Source organism: Hakea prostrata, chromosome 2 (genome assembly GCF_041222555.1).
Source record: "Hakea prostrata isolate BN-2017 chromosome 2, UWA_Hpros_2, whole genome shotgun sequence".
Taxonomy (NCBI): Eukaryota; Viridiplantae; Streptophyta; class Magnoliopsida; order Proteales; family Proteaceae; genus Hakea; species Hakea prostrata.
The window spans coordinates 67,694,925-67,711,110 of NC_142601.1; the positions used below are offsets into that span (position 1 = coordinate 67,694,925).

At 36.6% G+C, this 16,186-nt stretch overlaps 2 protein-coding genes across 2 annotated transcripts; both read right to left on the bottom strand.

Moving 5' to 3' along the window:
• Positions 1-85: 85 nt before the first annotated feature.
• On the bottom strand, positions 86-8,502 carry BRCA1 (breast cancer susceptibility1). The gene is made up of 14 exons (XM_089146129.1): positions 8,329-8,502; positions 8,036-8,089; positions 7,859-7,929; positions 6,980-7,093; positions 4,755-5,257; positions 4,203-4,313; positions 3,009-4,070; positions 2,784-2,884; positions 1,731-1,917; positions 1,524-1,624; positions 1,284-1,410; positions 1,040-1,205; positions 833-951; positions 86-605 (listed from the first exon to the last, which is right to left on the bottom strand). Exons 1-14 carry the CDS (start codon positions 8,382-8,384, stop codon positions 252-254), a joined length of 3,126 nt encoding a protein of 1,041 aa, XP_089002255.1. The 5' UTR covers positions 8,385-8,502; the 3' UTR covers positions 86-251.
• A 4,026-nt stretch (positions 8,503-12,528) lies between these two features.
• LOC149025917 (Tetratricopeptide repeat (TPR)-like superfamily protein) lies at positions 12,529-14,857 on the bottom strand. The gene has a single exon (XM_089143215.1). It carries the CDS (start codon positions 14,593-14,595, stop codon positions 12,718-12,720), a length of 1,878 nt encoding a protein of 625 aa, XP_088999341.1. The 5' UTR covers positions 14,596-14,857; the 3' UTR covers positions 12,529-12,717.
• Between the last annotated feature and the right edge of the window lie 1,329 nt (positions 14,858-16,186).

Sequence of the window (16,186 nt, forward strand, 5' to 3'; positions counted from 1 at the left end):
GGGCATAAATGTCACTTTGGCACCGCTAATCCCCAGACCCCCTCACTCCCTAATAAAGCATAAAAATTAAATATAATAAATTCAGTGTTGCCAATTGGGTTGTAGTTCTTTAGTTTTCTAATAAAATATTTATTTACCGAAAAATAAAATCACATCTCAAATAAATTCAGGATAACTCAGTACTTGAGAAGATTTTATATGAGAGGGCCCTATATATTAGTATATTACAGACGAAGATCCAAAATCAATTATCAGACGAGGCTCTGCACCTTACAGGCAGCAATGGAGTCCAAGACCCAAGAGTTGCTCACCACTTTTGCTCCAGCTGAATTCGCCAGAGTCTCCGCATCAACCCTTCTACGATTGCAGATCTCAGCCTTACTTGCAGAATCAGACTTGTCGGGTAGCTCAAGGCTGTAAATTATAAAGATCGATTTTGACGATCCAGACGATCCGGACAATAGTATTTCCTTGTCTTTTGAAATGGGTTTCCTCTGTAGAACAGTTCCTCCAGCTGCAACAACTAGATCTTGCAGATATCCTTTGTATGAAGGAGTAAATTCGCCCATCAAATAGAATGCGAACGCATTGAAAAGCTTTGGTTGCTGCATTAAAAAAAATATTCAAATTTTAGAACATTAGTAAACGTGCTGTCAACACAAATCTTAAAGATCTCAACAAAGGCCTTGTGTATAGAAGTCCAGTCACCCTTCAGCCACTCTAGGGTTTTCTAAAGCTTAAAATTTGCATCGTACAGCATAAATTGCAAACGAAATAACTTAATTTTACCTTCATAAATCTATAAAACTAATCTCAAGAAGAAGAAAGATACCTTGTTGAGGACCCGCAGCCTTCCTAACCGAGGTCCATCCCTGATTCCATGGACGTCAACACAAATTTCATGTTGAGCCTCACTAACAGGCCTCAATGCATCCATGCAAGCTTTAATCCCTGCATACAAAATGTAATGTTTGACAAATCCGTGTACCAGAAATTGGGGGCCCGGGGGGTGAGGAAAAAAAATAAAAAGGCAACTTACAGTCGATCTTCATTATCCATTTTCCTTCCAAAACACCCATCAAAAATTTTAAAGTTCTCTTGCAAGCTCCATTCTCATTTGTAGATGCAATGACATGGGTTATGCTGGAACACCATGTCTTAGCCACAGAAATACCAGCCAATTTTGCAAACTCAGAGACAGTTTTCTGCAGTTCCAATTGTTAATATTTTCCTTAGTGACTCTTCAGTATCCAACGAAAGGCTACTCAAGTTGCTTGAATTACCTTCTCTGCTTCAGCTAGGGCTGAGCAACAGAAAATCCATTTGTTAGAAGATCCGGAATGCTTCCATTGTTGACCAATTGCCAAATCATTTTTAACTGGTACACTGATTTTACAGATATTTGACTCCCTACACAACATATGAATAATATATAAGCCAATAATAGTTAATTCCAGGCATGCTTCAACATTATAACTGACAAAAATAATATTAAAATAAAATATGAGAATATGCAAACATACACTTTTGGAAGAAACCTCTTTCTGCTTTTCTGTTGAGGTCCAGAAGTTTCACAAGGCAACTTGGAAGAAGTATGAAGGGGGCATAAAACCACATAATTCTCCTGTTAAAGGCAATATGTGTTCTTAAATCTTTATTGATGTACAAGCATCAATACAACACTAATTCTAAAATGAATACGAGTCTGTAGTCAATCAAATTGAACTTACATCATCCCATCGACATTGTGAAACTAACTTTGCACAAGGAAAATGAAAGCTCTTGCGGCAGCTTTTCTCGAAACACCCAAGAGCAGCACCTTTGATCCCACAACAACTGCATTTAATCCTTCTACTTCTTGCTAATTCAGTTTCAAGATTGACAGCAGTATCATCTTCAAAATACACATTAGGTGCCCTGCAATTAAACATTGAAGAGATTTTATATTTGGCAATGAATTGGAATAGCCAACTCTGGAAATTTTGTTCCAAAACCAATCACTCTGCTTTAAAAAATATATATTCTCAAGCCAATCAAATAGACAGTCAGGAGACTCCCGAGTCTCATGTATTAATGAGCAAACAAATTTTCCATCAAAGAATAATGGCACTAACGTGTTTTTTTTTCTTTTTTTGGGGGGTGGGGGGACCATAAATTCTACTATCTGCTTTACATGTATGAATTGGTAAGAACTAATACTAAAGAGAACATGTATCCGGCCAAAATTTTGTTACATCACCTATGATTACTATGACTGAATATCAGCAATTTATTAGTGAATACTCTCATAAAGTAGAACCCATTGAGGCAGTTTTAATACCTAACCTATAAAAATACCTTGGCTTGTTCAACACCCATCACTTCCCAAATAAATAACTTCACTCCATTAATATTGCAGCTTTGGGAACAGACTGGTCAATTGAATCATTTTGAACATGAACAAATCAACATCACATTCTGATTCAAAACAGTCTAATTTTTTATGGGAGGGGGTGAATGCATAACCAAAATAGTACAAGCCCATCTATAGTTAAGAGGTTTTCACATAGAGGTAGAAACAAACTAGTTAAACCATCAGCTTTTCCTATCTCTTCACTTACAGGAGCACAAGAAAAGGAATGGAGCAGTTAGGCAAACTAGCCATATTTAGACAGTTTGTGCTAATCTGGCCCTCAAAGGTATAAAAAGATAACAATTGAACTCGACCAAGTTAAAATTCATAGGTAATGCTGTCTACAAATGTTAAGAGCATGCATTTTTCTTTCACATGAAGTACTGCATACCATTCAGTGCACTTCTTGTGTGAATGAATAATAGTAGATTCCCCATCATAATCCAAAGCAACCGGCATGCCTCTGACATAGTGCATCATCTCTCCAGAAGCCTGTAATCATTTTTATGACTTGAAATCTTTTATGAAATTATAAATCTGAAGGCTTGACATTTTGGAGAAAAGAGAAATGAAGAAGAAAATAAAAGAACTAGAGATTAGAAAGAAATTGGAATACCTCTGAACATTGAGAAGAACGACAGAAAGCACACTGAATTTGATTGGAAAGTGTCTCACACTTGTGCAGAAACCTATCATTAGCAACAGAAAGAACCTTATCATTTGTTTCTAATTTTCTTTGAGCTTTAACCTGAAGATTTTCTTGAAGATGTTCACTGCTTTTAGTCTTCTTTGCATTATCGTTGTTAGAATCATCCAAGACTTCATCAACTGATTCATCCTTTGACTTAGCATCGGTATGGGTATTCAATCTCTTTTTCCTCCTCTTTTCCCCCATTTTAACCACTCTATTATTATTCTCATCCAACAGAGGAGTCACACTATTACTGGCCTTCGGAATAGAGGAAAGGGGCATTTTGGCATGTATATTTTTAGATACTTGGTTTGTATTCATAGGGATTTCAGTAAGCACCTCGGCAATAGCACCATCAACTCTTCGGCTTTTTGTCCTTTTAGGATACTTCTGATGATGAGTATCATCAGTGTCGCCACCTTTCCTAGCTTTACAGCTTATTACCAAATTTTCATCATTGCTAGGCTCCTCAGCTGCAGAAACAGAGAACTTCAAACTCATTTTGCCGTCTCTTTGATTCCTGATTTCTGCTTCAGTTGATCCTGTAGAAACATTTTGCCCTTTTCCTAAAATAGTAGCAATGGAACCGGTCTTTTTACCCCTCCTAATGTTTCTTCTGACATAATATAGAGCATCATCATTAATGTTACATCTATTCCCTTCATTAAGATTTTCTACGTCTCCTGAATCAGTAGTCACTTCTCCATGATCTTTGTCTAATGATAGTTTAAGACGCTTCCCTAGGGATCTTCCATTGGTTCTTTTAGCCCTTTTCTTGAATTTCCTTTTTTCCTTTGCGTCCTCTGAAGTTTCATTTGCTGGGGATGAAGAATTAGACAAATCTGCATTTCTATTTTCAGCTCCCTGTTTGGCACTAATGCTTCTCAAATTTTCTGAAATGGTTTGTCCTCCATGAGATGTGGTACAAACATGCAAAGTCACATGACTTTCCTCTTGAATAACAAAGAGTTGATCTTTTTTTACTTCCTGCACGTCAGTTATTATTAAATGTGGAGCAGCTGAGCTAATCTGGATGGGAGAGGAGATTAACCATTTCTTGGTAGCATATTCACATAGTCCAAAAAAAAATCAGTGAATTTGTATGGTCAGATGTAATACCTGATTCTTAATTGGTGTTGAACAAAGTTCAGGAGAGCAAGCTCTTTGCGTCCATTCAAAAATTTCACTGTCAAAAGCATCCCCAATCCTGAATCCATTGTGCACTTCTTCCTTCAAAAGATAAACCCAAAATAAAACATATGCAAAGATTAAGAATGACTAAAAAGGAGGGGGGACAACTAGTAACCTGACTGAAGCAATATTTATGTTCGCCGAGAATGGCATACAACATAGAATGTTGAAATGGGTAGAGAATGTCAGAGTGAAAAACGCAGGTCACAGTATGTTGAAGAAGATAGAGACTTCTAAAACAACCAAAAAGGCTAGAGACCGACTTGAAACTTCTTTAAGCTACAGAAGTTAGTCAAAGGGGATTTATTCTGTTCTACAATCTGTAACTCCTAAAGCAACAGAACTGCTATAAATGCTGGTTTAAAACATGCTAGTCAAACCACCAAACCTGTCAGTGAGGTTGGGAGGGTATTCTCAGCTCCATGGATGAGCTTGAATTTTAAATCATCAATGTGTTTGTGATTGTAATAGAATACTTACATTGTCTGTCAGTTTAGTGGGAGTCTCATCATCTGAATCCTTTAGATCGCTAAAGGAAGGAGCCTTTTGTGGTGTATCCATGACAGTATCATCTTCGGTGTGTTGACTGCAAAACTTATCTGCATCATCATCATCCTCAGGATTTCTTTCCTTAAGCCAGAAGAAGGGAGACAACATGGGCTCTCCGACTTCTGTAAAAGTAGGCTTTTTGTTTGGCAGGACTGGACTATCCAGTCGCTCTTGTTCAACAGATTTACCAAATCCTTCATCTGATCTTTTGAGCCTAGCTGGAGTCTCAGACAGAGGATATTGCGGCACATGTACCCTCTTCTTGGCTGGAAAAGATGGTTTCGCCAGGTGAGGACTAGGAAGCTTTTCATTGGCTTTCACAGGTTCTGTATCTTTTCCTTCGAAGTTTCTTTTTTTCTTGTTCCCTTGACGGGTTTTCCCACCAATCTTCAGATTAGCCAGATCATTCCTTTCTTTGGGTTGGTTCTGCCCATCTTTCAACAACAAAACAACCAAAAACACAATAAAATGCATAAATTTGAGCTAGGATGTGATTCCCCCCAAAATCAATAGAAAAATCCACACCATATACTAATGATCTGATGTGGTTAACAAAACTAACTTCATTCTAGTACAACCAAATGCAAGAAATATATAAACTTTGAGTGAGTTAACAAAGAATTTATGTAAATGTCAATTTCACGATGCCAACAATGGAAAATTAATTCACCTTCTAAACAATTATAAAAAAACATGTTTGCTGTAACCATTTTCCCTACAATAACTATACTATTGTTTCCACTTCTGCAGACACTTGAACAATGCATATTTACTTTACTTTCTTTCTGATTATATTTTTCCTTCTTAAAGAAGAATATCATTAGGTGTTCAACAGTGCCAACATGCAGGTCGATGTTTGATACATGCAGACAGGTTGATGGCATCCTTTTTTGCTAGAGGTCATTCTTTTTAGAAAGGGAAAAATTTTGAAAAAAATGTCAAAACCAGAGTTATCTACAAGACGGTACATTAGTTCTCTAAATATAAGTGAACTAGCAAAGTGAAGAAAAGCTGTACTTTGATCAAATTTGTCTCTAGTGTATAAATTCCATTGACATCTGAGATACATTTTTTATAGATTTAACCATGGATATAACAACATAACCAATTCATTAACTTTTTCTTAGTCAATGTGCATTGGAGTAAAAATGTTGCCAACACAGTGCCTAGGCAACAACAGGCCATGACTCCCAAGGTGTTGCCTTGTGCATGTAATTACCCATATCTAGTCAATTAAACACACATAAATATGAAATACCTGGCATTCAAAAAACATGCCTTGATGTGTTGGCAATAAAGGTTGGTGCTAGTATTTTATTTTATAGAAGTACAAACCATTCTTCATCATAATTTTTTATACCCAAAAATCCATGAGCATGAGTTGCTTAATTATGCCCCTTCAATTTCCTGACCTCTAATTTCCTCTAATCTGACCTCTAATTTCCTGAACTTGCATTAACATTTGATCTACTCCTGTAGATCCTTCCCATACTGTACATCATTTTGGCTTCTGAACAGAGGCAGTTTCTGTTATCAACCGAGGCAACACCCGTTGAGAAAAGGAAGAGCAAATGGGACTTAAGTGATACGCTGTAGGTAAATGTTAAATAGGTAAGTGCCTAGGCATGGAGAAGTGTACCTAGGGTATCATTCTAACAAGATGACAACCCAACCAATAAATATCAAAATGTATGTATGATCTCTTCTTCTGTTGTGAGGTAAATAAATCCATTACTATGTATTGATAAACCATCATTCTTTTAATGCATTATTTTGAAGAAAAATGAAAAAGAAAAAAAATAAAGTTATGCTCATACTGTTCCACTTTGATTTTTAAATTCATCTACTACACATGCGTTGGAACCACTGATCATCAAAAACTAAAAACAGAACAAGAACAATGTTGGGTTTTCTGGGAAAAGATAGTTAAGTAATCAAATACATATTTACATTTATGGTTTTCTTTCCATCATTAAGATGCACAATGTGAGGCACTGGATGTTCTAGACTACAATTTGGGCCAGTTAAGTAGAGTAAATCATAGACCTCAGATTCCCCTTTGTTGTCTCTTTACAAGTAAAAGATTATTTGATTGCCTGAAAATTATAAAACTTCGATGAAGCTAATGTATTTCAGTTGAGTGTCCCTTATCTTACCAGATAAGCCGGTTGCTGGTGCTATCTGGGTGGTGAATACATTGATTCCTGAAGCAACTTCCATGCTTTTGTAGATGTTTACCAAGTTATCCATGTGAGGAGCAGGTCGAACCTCTGCAGCCACAATAGTTATTAAAATAGGAGGGAGAGCATAAGCATCTTCAGTTGAAAAATGTGCAAAGCCATCATGAATACCATCTCAACCAATACATACAATTCCTCATAAGAATTCCTACTAGGCAAACTTTTTGCTGGCTATATACTTATTCTCATGAATAACTAAATAAGCAAAAGCAAATCAGATTCTTGATTTTGTATACCTGTTATACCTTTCTGAAAGACATCAGGCAGCACAATAGTAGACTAGGACTATAGAGGTACAGTTACAGAAAGATAAGACCTGTTTGAGCATTCACTTTGTATATATCAATTTGTGTCAATCAGGTTTCATGATTCTACCAAGAAACCTTTCCAATTTTCAGCTCATGAGCTTTCTATTTTATTTTACCAAACTAGGTAACTCTATTAACTTGCTAAAGTGGCATCTGGAACATCTTCTGTGTCCTCCAAAATTCTCTTATAGCTTAAGGGGCCCATAACATGCAGATCTATTTTAATTACTGCTCAAATTCAACTAGGCAAGTCAAACTAGATACACAACATAACTACTCTTCCTTTTCTTCATGTGATAATTCTAAGAAAATGAGTTTCTTTTTTGTTCTTCTTGGGAAGGATGGGGTTGGATAAAAACCTGCAATAAAGTGTAATTGTCTCTTGAAAGAAAGTGACTTGAGGCAATGAAAAAAACCTATTTATATTTCAATTCCATCTAATACTATATTCCATTTTCAGTGTGAATAAGGTTTCCAGACAACATACCCCTTCGTTGAAATGGAACTTTGCAAACCGGGCAGTTTGATGCCGACTTCATGGATTTCAAAATACATAAACTGCAAAGGACAGGATCACAAGTAAATAAATAATGCACGGACACATTTCATTATTAAAAACAAAATTACTGCAAAGGGATATCTTTAAATAGGCAGCAGAGCTTACTTGCAAAATACGTGATTGCAGGTGAGTGAAGCGGCTGAATACAGCAGGCTCAAGCTGCAAACTCGGACATCACAAAAAATCAGATTCTAAGCCATTCCTTATCTTCAAATCTATTTTCTTACATAGCAATAATCGCTAAAAGCAACTTCAAGATTGACAGATAGTTCTCCAGGAAAGGGGATAAATGATAGTAAACAAAATAAGAGATTCAGGCTCCAGATACGGTTTCCCTAGGTGGAAAAGAACCCTAGCAGTACCCAAAGATGATTGAGAGTTCTCAGCGCAGAGATTACCATATCGGACATTTTAGCTCTCTGCCCATCTTTTCTAGGTGAGCGATGTCCGCCATTGTGGAGAACGTTGCTTCCGATTGAACAATGAGAATAGAACTTAGCAAGGGAAAACGAGAGAGACGAGCTGCAACCGAAGATCTTTCTTCTGTGAGAGGCTTCAACCGAAGATCAGGCAAAAGCAAATGCTTACGGAACTATGAGAATATGACGGTGAACTATATATAATTGGCGCGGAAATTTGATTTCGAACAGTCAAACAGTGCGAAACTTTGAATCGTTTGCCGCGGAACATTTTAAACTTTCGCGGTTCTAACACTCCCGGTTTTGAATTTGTTCAAATTCCAAAACCGGTGCGTACCCAGTTGAGAGTCTTGAGACACAAAAATTGAAAAGCCATAAATTTACATGTGTCTCCCTGAGGAAAGGTAAAATTAAATTGATATCTAGCATCTTTTGTTATTTACACGTTTTACCATTGTTCATTGAAATAATTAACACTTAAACCTCAATCTTTAAATATCCGTTTGCAGTTTGCCCCCAGACGGTGATATATTAATATCACGCTTTGCTCGTTTTGTGCCCAAAATACCCCTTCAGATTTTGTCTGACGAAAATACCCTCATGTTCTTTCATCGTTGTTCCTTCGTTTCCGGCGAAGAACACCTCCAGCGACTCCTCCTCCTTAACCCACCACAGCTTTCTCGCTGCAACAGCTTTCCTAGGCTTCGGATTCATCTCCTCTCTTGAAACTTCTGAGCAAAATTAGAAGGTTGCAGTAGTTTCTCCTTCTGTTCTATTTTTACTCCAAATATTTTTTTTGGTAAAAAATGAAAAATGGTTTAGTGATTGTCCTTGAGAATAAATTGTGGAATGAAAATTTATCAAAAATTGACAACGAAATTTGATAAAAAAAACTTATTAATCAAAACATTAACAATTAATCAATTATAAGTAAAATACTAAGATGATGTTATTAAGACCAAAACCCTTCCCACACTTTTATTTGATACACTCCTCATAAATTAACATAATTTACAACATATAAAACTGATAAGCTACAACACCAAACACCATGAGATGAATTACCAAAAGATATATTAAAAAAAAAATAAAAAACTATTGTTATTCAAAAGCTGCTGCTTCTCACAGTCTCTAATATACAAATGAGACGTTGAATTGTCCATTGTTTCTAAATTCAAATTCAAAATCAAATACATCGTAAATAACTATATCCTCGATTGATCTTATCTCCAACCGATCAGCAAAAATTTGAGTTATAATTAAAGTGTTAACAACTTGTAGAGTTTGAATGTAAATAAATTGTAATTCAAATTCAAATATTCAAATTATAATTCAAATAATATTTATATACATTTCTCACTCACAAATTTTAGTATAGAATAATTATCTCTCAATTGACTTTTACAGATTGTTTTATTACCCAGTTACATTAACAACCATTCAAGATTATTTTATACTAGCAAAAAAAAGTAGAACAACCAATAATCCAACCAAGAATCAAGATAGCGTTGACGTATTAGGAAGGCTAGAACTTTAGACTTTACTTATCAGAAAAAGCTTTATAAAATTTAGACATTGAGACTTTCACAAATGGGAAAATTACTTTCACTAAAGAAAAATAAAGGGAATTTACTTTCACTTAAAGAAAAATAAATAAATAAATAAAAATAAAGGAAAATTAAAAATTAAAAGGCCTCTGTTAGGCCCTTGGCAGAAAAAAAAAAAAAAAAACAATGCTATTCTAGGGTGGCTCCTCCCTATAGAAAGAAAGAGATGATAGAAGAGAATTGAACTTTCCATTGATTTCTCATAGGTTAAAAAGTTAAATGATTCACTTGAATGAGACTGTTTACATGTTGCACACAAAAATGTCGATTAGCTCTAGAAAGTGGGAAAGTCTTTATCACATTCCTCGACCGGACATCAAATGCATAACAAGAGCCTTTATTCCAGTCTGAATACAAAAGTATTTTTCCGTTGCCAAGAGTACCAATTAGGAAAAGTCGTTTTAAACTAGGAGGTACACCTTCAAGTTCGAAGTAAAGTTGTGGAATCCACTATTGTTTGTAAAAGTCCTTCAAAATCCATACTTCAATTTGCATGATATAACTGTAATGAACAGCAAAGAATCCTCCTAAATTCACCATTGATCGACCTGGTAAAGTATCAAAGGCTAGATCATTACTGTGAAAAGTTCCATTGTTGGTGTCTATGGTAAGCAAGACTTGATTGGATTCCGTTGCAATTAGGGAATGCATGAAATTGTTAATACATACAGGTGTGACTGGATACATGGATATGAGATCTGGAAAAAGATGATGATGATCTGAATAGCCAAATTTCATTTGCCAATTAGGTTCAGACGGGTCATCAGCAGCAAGCACTTCTGTCCATGTATTAGACCCGAGTGTGAAGATCATGACACGAAACCTCAGAATCTCACCATTCTCATGCATCAGACACACAATCTTGTACTCTCTTGTTTCTTTAATATATGTGAACCCAAGAAACCTGCATAGGGATGAGTTATTGTAACTCTGCAGATGCAAAATATTTCCTTTTCTACTAAAAAGATTTCCAACATAATGATCACCAAGTTCTGGATAATCACGAAACAACACAAGACCATTGCATGAAGCAATTATTGGTTTAGGAAAATCAGTTCCTAAGTCCCGAAGCACAACCTCTCTTCCTTTCAGGTCTAAAATCCGTGATAGTGTTTTGCTCGTTTTGTGACCAAAATATTCCTTCAGTTTTTGTTGGACCAAAATACCCATCGTCTGTGATTGTTGTTCGTTTCCATCGAAGAACTCCTCCAGACAACTCATTAACGCACCCTTGTTTTGTTGCTGCGATAGCATTTTTGGCATTTTTATATGCGAAATTTCCAACACTTCCTCCTCCTCCCTCCATCTGAGAAAATGGTAAAGTTAATGGGTATACATGTTATTGTGTTTTGTGACTCTTCACTTAATTTTTTATTTTGTAAAAAACTAACCTAGGTTTGAAATGAGAACAAAATATGGTAAAAACGTTGTAATCATCATTTGGCCGGGTCTTACTACTCTGGTGCCGCTGATGTGGTGGGGTATTGGATGGACGGCAATGTGAATATTATTAAATCTAGACAGTAGAAAAAAGCATTTGGATCGAGATTATACTAACTTAAGTAAAAGAAACCATTTTCCGTTAAATCAAATTGAATCTTTGTTTTGTGCGGCTGGGATTTAATTGAATTTACGTGGTGTCTATCCACGTCAAAAGCATAAGTACCTGCCTAACATGATCACGTTTAGCCCTCCCAATATCAAATCCTGGCTTCGCCCTATTCATCCCCTTTCTTGAAACTTCGAAGCAAAATCAGAAGACTGCAGTAGCTTCTCCTTCTTTCCTTTTTGTTTTTATTCAAATTGAAGTCGGATATTTGAGTTCTGCGTAATTAAAATAGCCACCTCTACCACGCAATTTCATGAGCAATAGAAAATTAAATACAGTCCTTGGCTAATTAATCTCATTTGCCTCTTATTTTAGTATGGAATTCAAAATTAGATCAACTGACTATAGTCTTAAAGAAAGATTGACCATAAGAGTTGTAATATACCAAGCATAGATTCAAAACGCTAACTGGAGAAGCTTTTGTGGTGAAGGGAATAGCAACCTAAGCATGAGGAGTGAAAAAAAGAAAAAGAAAAAAAGGATTCAGGTATGCCTTGACTAGATCAAAGTCATCAAACAACTTACATACAATTTCATTTCGGTCAAAATTCTTTTATTGGGATCAATTGTCCTTTTGCATTTTCCAAGAACCTGTGGCATCAAATCTTCTTACATGTCCAACATGAAATCTAACATATCCAAACCTGACGCATAGGAAAAAAATCATCTGCTGTATATATCTCTTTACCTACACAACTATGCACTTTTTATACCAAGTAAAACATTGACATTAAAAGCTTAATTTTAAATTATAAAAATCCTCTGTAGTCTTTTAGTTACTTTGCTTTCTCAGCTACCTTTTTGATATGCATGTGCATTGCTGGCAAAACGGAGAACTCTGTGACGCAGACTGAAACTCTTGGTCTTAAAGCTTAAAAATACGTAGATGAAGTTGAACTTGAATCCATCAATCTCAAGAGTTCATAATCTAATTACATTGTTTTCATAATTTTAGCACTCATATTAGTAATGACTAGAAAGAGAGATGTTTATATTCCGCATGACAATTCCAAATAAATTAAATGACGGCATAGGAAAATCATCAACAAATTACAGTTTTCACTGGCCTCTTTCTGAATAGGACTCTTAGTCTTCAGCACTGATCCTACTAAGTTAGTTCAGTCAATAAGCAGAATTAACCCATAATAATATTCACCAATAGTCTCTACAAGAACAAGATCCGTCTCTAAAATGGTGGAATCGACTACGATCCCTAACAACAATCTCTCGATTATAGATCTTAGAGATGAGCTTAATAGCCAAATGGCAATCTGCACAAACTCTCAAGTTTTTCACAATCCTAATTGGGATCAGAGGAGCAGTACTGATCAGAGCAAAAGCAATTGCAATCTTTTCACTATGATAACATAAAGCATTCTCTTTCTCCTCCTCCTCTATGTCTGCAAGCACATTCGTTGTGCGGGGCACGTAACCTTCCAACTTCAGTAACTTGGTGATCTCTTCTAGCTTCTTATATATCTCCTTACTTTGTGGGTGAGACCGATCACCCATGACAAACTCATGCACACAGTTCCCTAGCTCAAAAAGACTATGACCAGGGGCTTTCCTCACTCCTTCTCTCAACATTTTCCTCCTCACCCTTTGCACGTCTGACCACCTTCCCTCAGACGCATACAAATTGGAAAGCAGTACATAGTCGCCACAATGTTTTGGTTCTAATCGGACGAGGTGTGTTCTTGCAACTTCTCCCAAGGTCAAATGCCCATGAATGGTGCAAGCGCCAAGCAAAGTCCTCCAAACAACAGCATTGGGCTCCAGTGGCATATTCAGAATAAATTCATGTGCTTCTTGTACCAACCCTGCTCTACCAAGCAAATCAACAATGCAACCATAGTGTTCTATCTTAGGCATGATCCCATACACTTCCTTCATCTTCTTTAAGTACTCAAATCCTTGATCCACCATTCCACAATGACTGCAGGCATACAAGACACCAACGAAGGTAATCTCAGTAGGAACCAATCCCTCCCTCTCCAGCTCCACGAAGAGCTCAATTGCTTCCTTGCCAAACCCATTAACAGCCAAGCCAACAATCAAAGAAGTCCAAGATACAATGTTCCTTCTCTCCATCTCAAAAAATACTCTATGTGCATCTTTAATGCTTCCACATTTTGCATAGAGGTCTATAAGGGCATTCTCAGCATGCAAGTTACTGATCAAACCAACCTTCAGCATGTACACATGACCCCTCCTACCCAAAGCCAAAGCTCCAAGCTCAGCACAGGCAGTAAGCAAACTAACCATTGTGAAACCATCCGGCTCAACACCCTCCAAGCCCATATTCCTGAAAAGCGTCAAAGTCTCATTGGGCCTTCCGTTAAGAGCAAACCCATTGATCACAGAGTTCCATGTCACGAGATTCCTCTCGGGCATTAACTCAAACAATTTGTGTGCGCTCTCGTAAAACCCACATGCTGCATACATATGGACCAAAGTGTTCTGAACAAAGACCAATGCCTCGAACCCATTTCTTATAACAGTGCAGTGTATCTTCTCACCTTCCCTGACCGTCAGCAGCTTTGCGCAGGCCTTGAGTAGAAAAGGGTAGGTGTGGGTGTCAGGTTCAATAGATGAAAACTGCATTTGACGGTACAAATGAATGGCTGGCGCTGGGTTTTCACTCTCAGCATAACCTCTGATCATCGTATTCCAAGTAAAGACGTTTGGGTCGTGGATTTGCGAGAAGATGTGGTGGGCATATGACATGGGGCCTGAAAGAGAAACCAACGTGAATATGAGATGTTTTCCAAGGTCCGGGTCGGTGAAAGGAACACCATTCCTGATGGAGAAGCCATGGATCTGCTTCAATCTGAATTTGGAAGAGGCACATGTCAGCAAGAGCGCAATGCACTTCTTAAGCGTGTATGACTTGGAGGTTTCTGGAGGGCTTAGCGTACAGAAAGAGGAAAAGAGAAGAGACTTTCTGTTGTTGTGATGTACTAATGCTGACGAAGAGAAGCTGTGCAGAAGAGAAGAGTGAAGGGAGATTATAGGTTGCTTTATATGCATTAGATCATCTTCGACTCACAGAGCCTAATTTCACTTGCTGCGTCAACTATTCTATGATGGGTCGTACCGGACCTGATTATCGAACAAACTATCGAAAGCGTGAACCGCTGTGACAGCCTCGTGAAACTGAAATCCTCTTTAACAGAGTTAATAACTGAACTGAGTAGGAAAAGGGAAACCCCGAAGAACCTGTTCCCGTAGGTCCTCTACTGGAGTCAAGATCTCGTTTTTCTTTCTTCCTTCTTCTTTTGTTTTTGCGAGATCAAACGTAAAACTCGTAAAATTGCTTGAGTGCTGTGCTGCTCTAGTGAGATTTTGATTTCGATCGTCCATCTTAAAAAAATGTATTATCAAATGAACGGTTGAGATTTTGATCTCTATCGATTGGCATCATCACATTAAATGCACATTAAATTGCCTTCATTAATGTACAGTTCTGAGTTGCCCGTGGTCCACCAGTTTTGTTTTTTCTATTTTTACTTTTGTTTTTTAACTTTTTATTTTTTGAATTACACCATAAAAAAAAAAAAAAATGTGAAACAAGTGGTCAAGATTTATCACTTTACATCTGAACTCGACGTAGCTCAGTATTGCACATTAATTGCTCATCATGAAGCTCAACCCTAAGAAATAACCCTAGAAGTACAATTTGAGGAGTACAAAACCTCTTTTAAAATCATATGAATCTCTTTTTCGAAACTTACCCCCTCTTCCAAAAAATTCTCATTTTCAAAAACTATAATGTGAGAGAGCAGACCTTCACTGTAATTTAACCAAACAAATCTTTATTTGTTGTAATGACTGTGGCCTGTACCATGTGTTCCAGATTAAATCAACCTATGAAAGAAGTTATATATATCAGATTTCTACATATATAAATATGAGTTTTATTTTTTATATATTTAAGGGTTTAATAATTTATTAATTCACGAAATGAAACACTCATCTACTCATTCTAAATCCCTAATTTCCAAACCCTAATTGAAAAACCAATAAATATTCTCCTTTGAAAATGATGTTAATAAGACTTTATTTCTAGATCAGAACCAAATTATTTTTAAGGAGATGCATGCTTTCCCATAGCTACTTTTATCTTTCGCTTCATTATGGTAAGGTGAAAGGATTGAAAAGAGGCAGCTGGAACAAAGCCAACGACAGGTATAAAAGAAGTTTTATTTGAGCTTTATGTCCTAGACAAAGAATATATAGTTAATGCATTTGCAAGCATTCCCAACTAAATAGAAGAAGAAAGCAGGCTTGCATAGACATGAGAATTGAGAAGTCCATCTTCTTCCAAAAAGAATCTCTCCTTCGACTGAGAACCCATTGCTTGAGTAAAATTGGAGATACAACAACTACTCCGATGCCCTGAATCAAAATAAGGGTGCAGATTTGAATCTTTCCCATATTTTCATTTTTATTTCCTAATCTTCAACTAGGGTTTGGGAATTGGGAACTACTCCGATGCCCGGAATCAAAATAAGGGTGCATACTTGAATCTTTCCGTATTTCTATTTTTATTTCTTAACCTTCAATTAGGGTTTGAGAATTTGAGATTTAAAATTAGGTAGACAACGGGTTTCATTTTTGA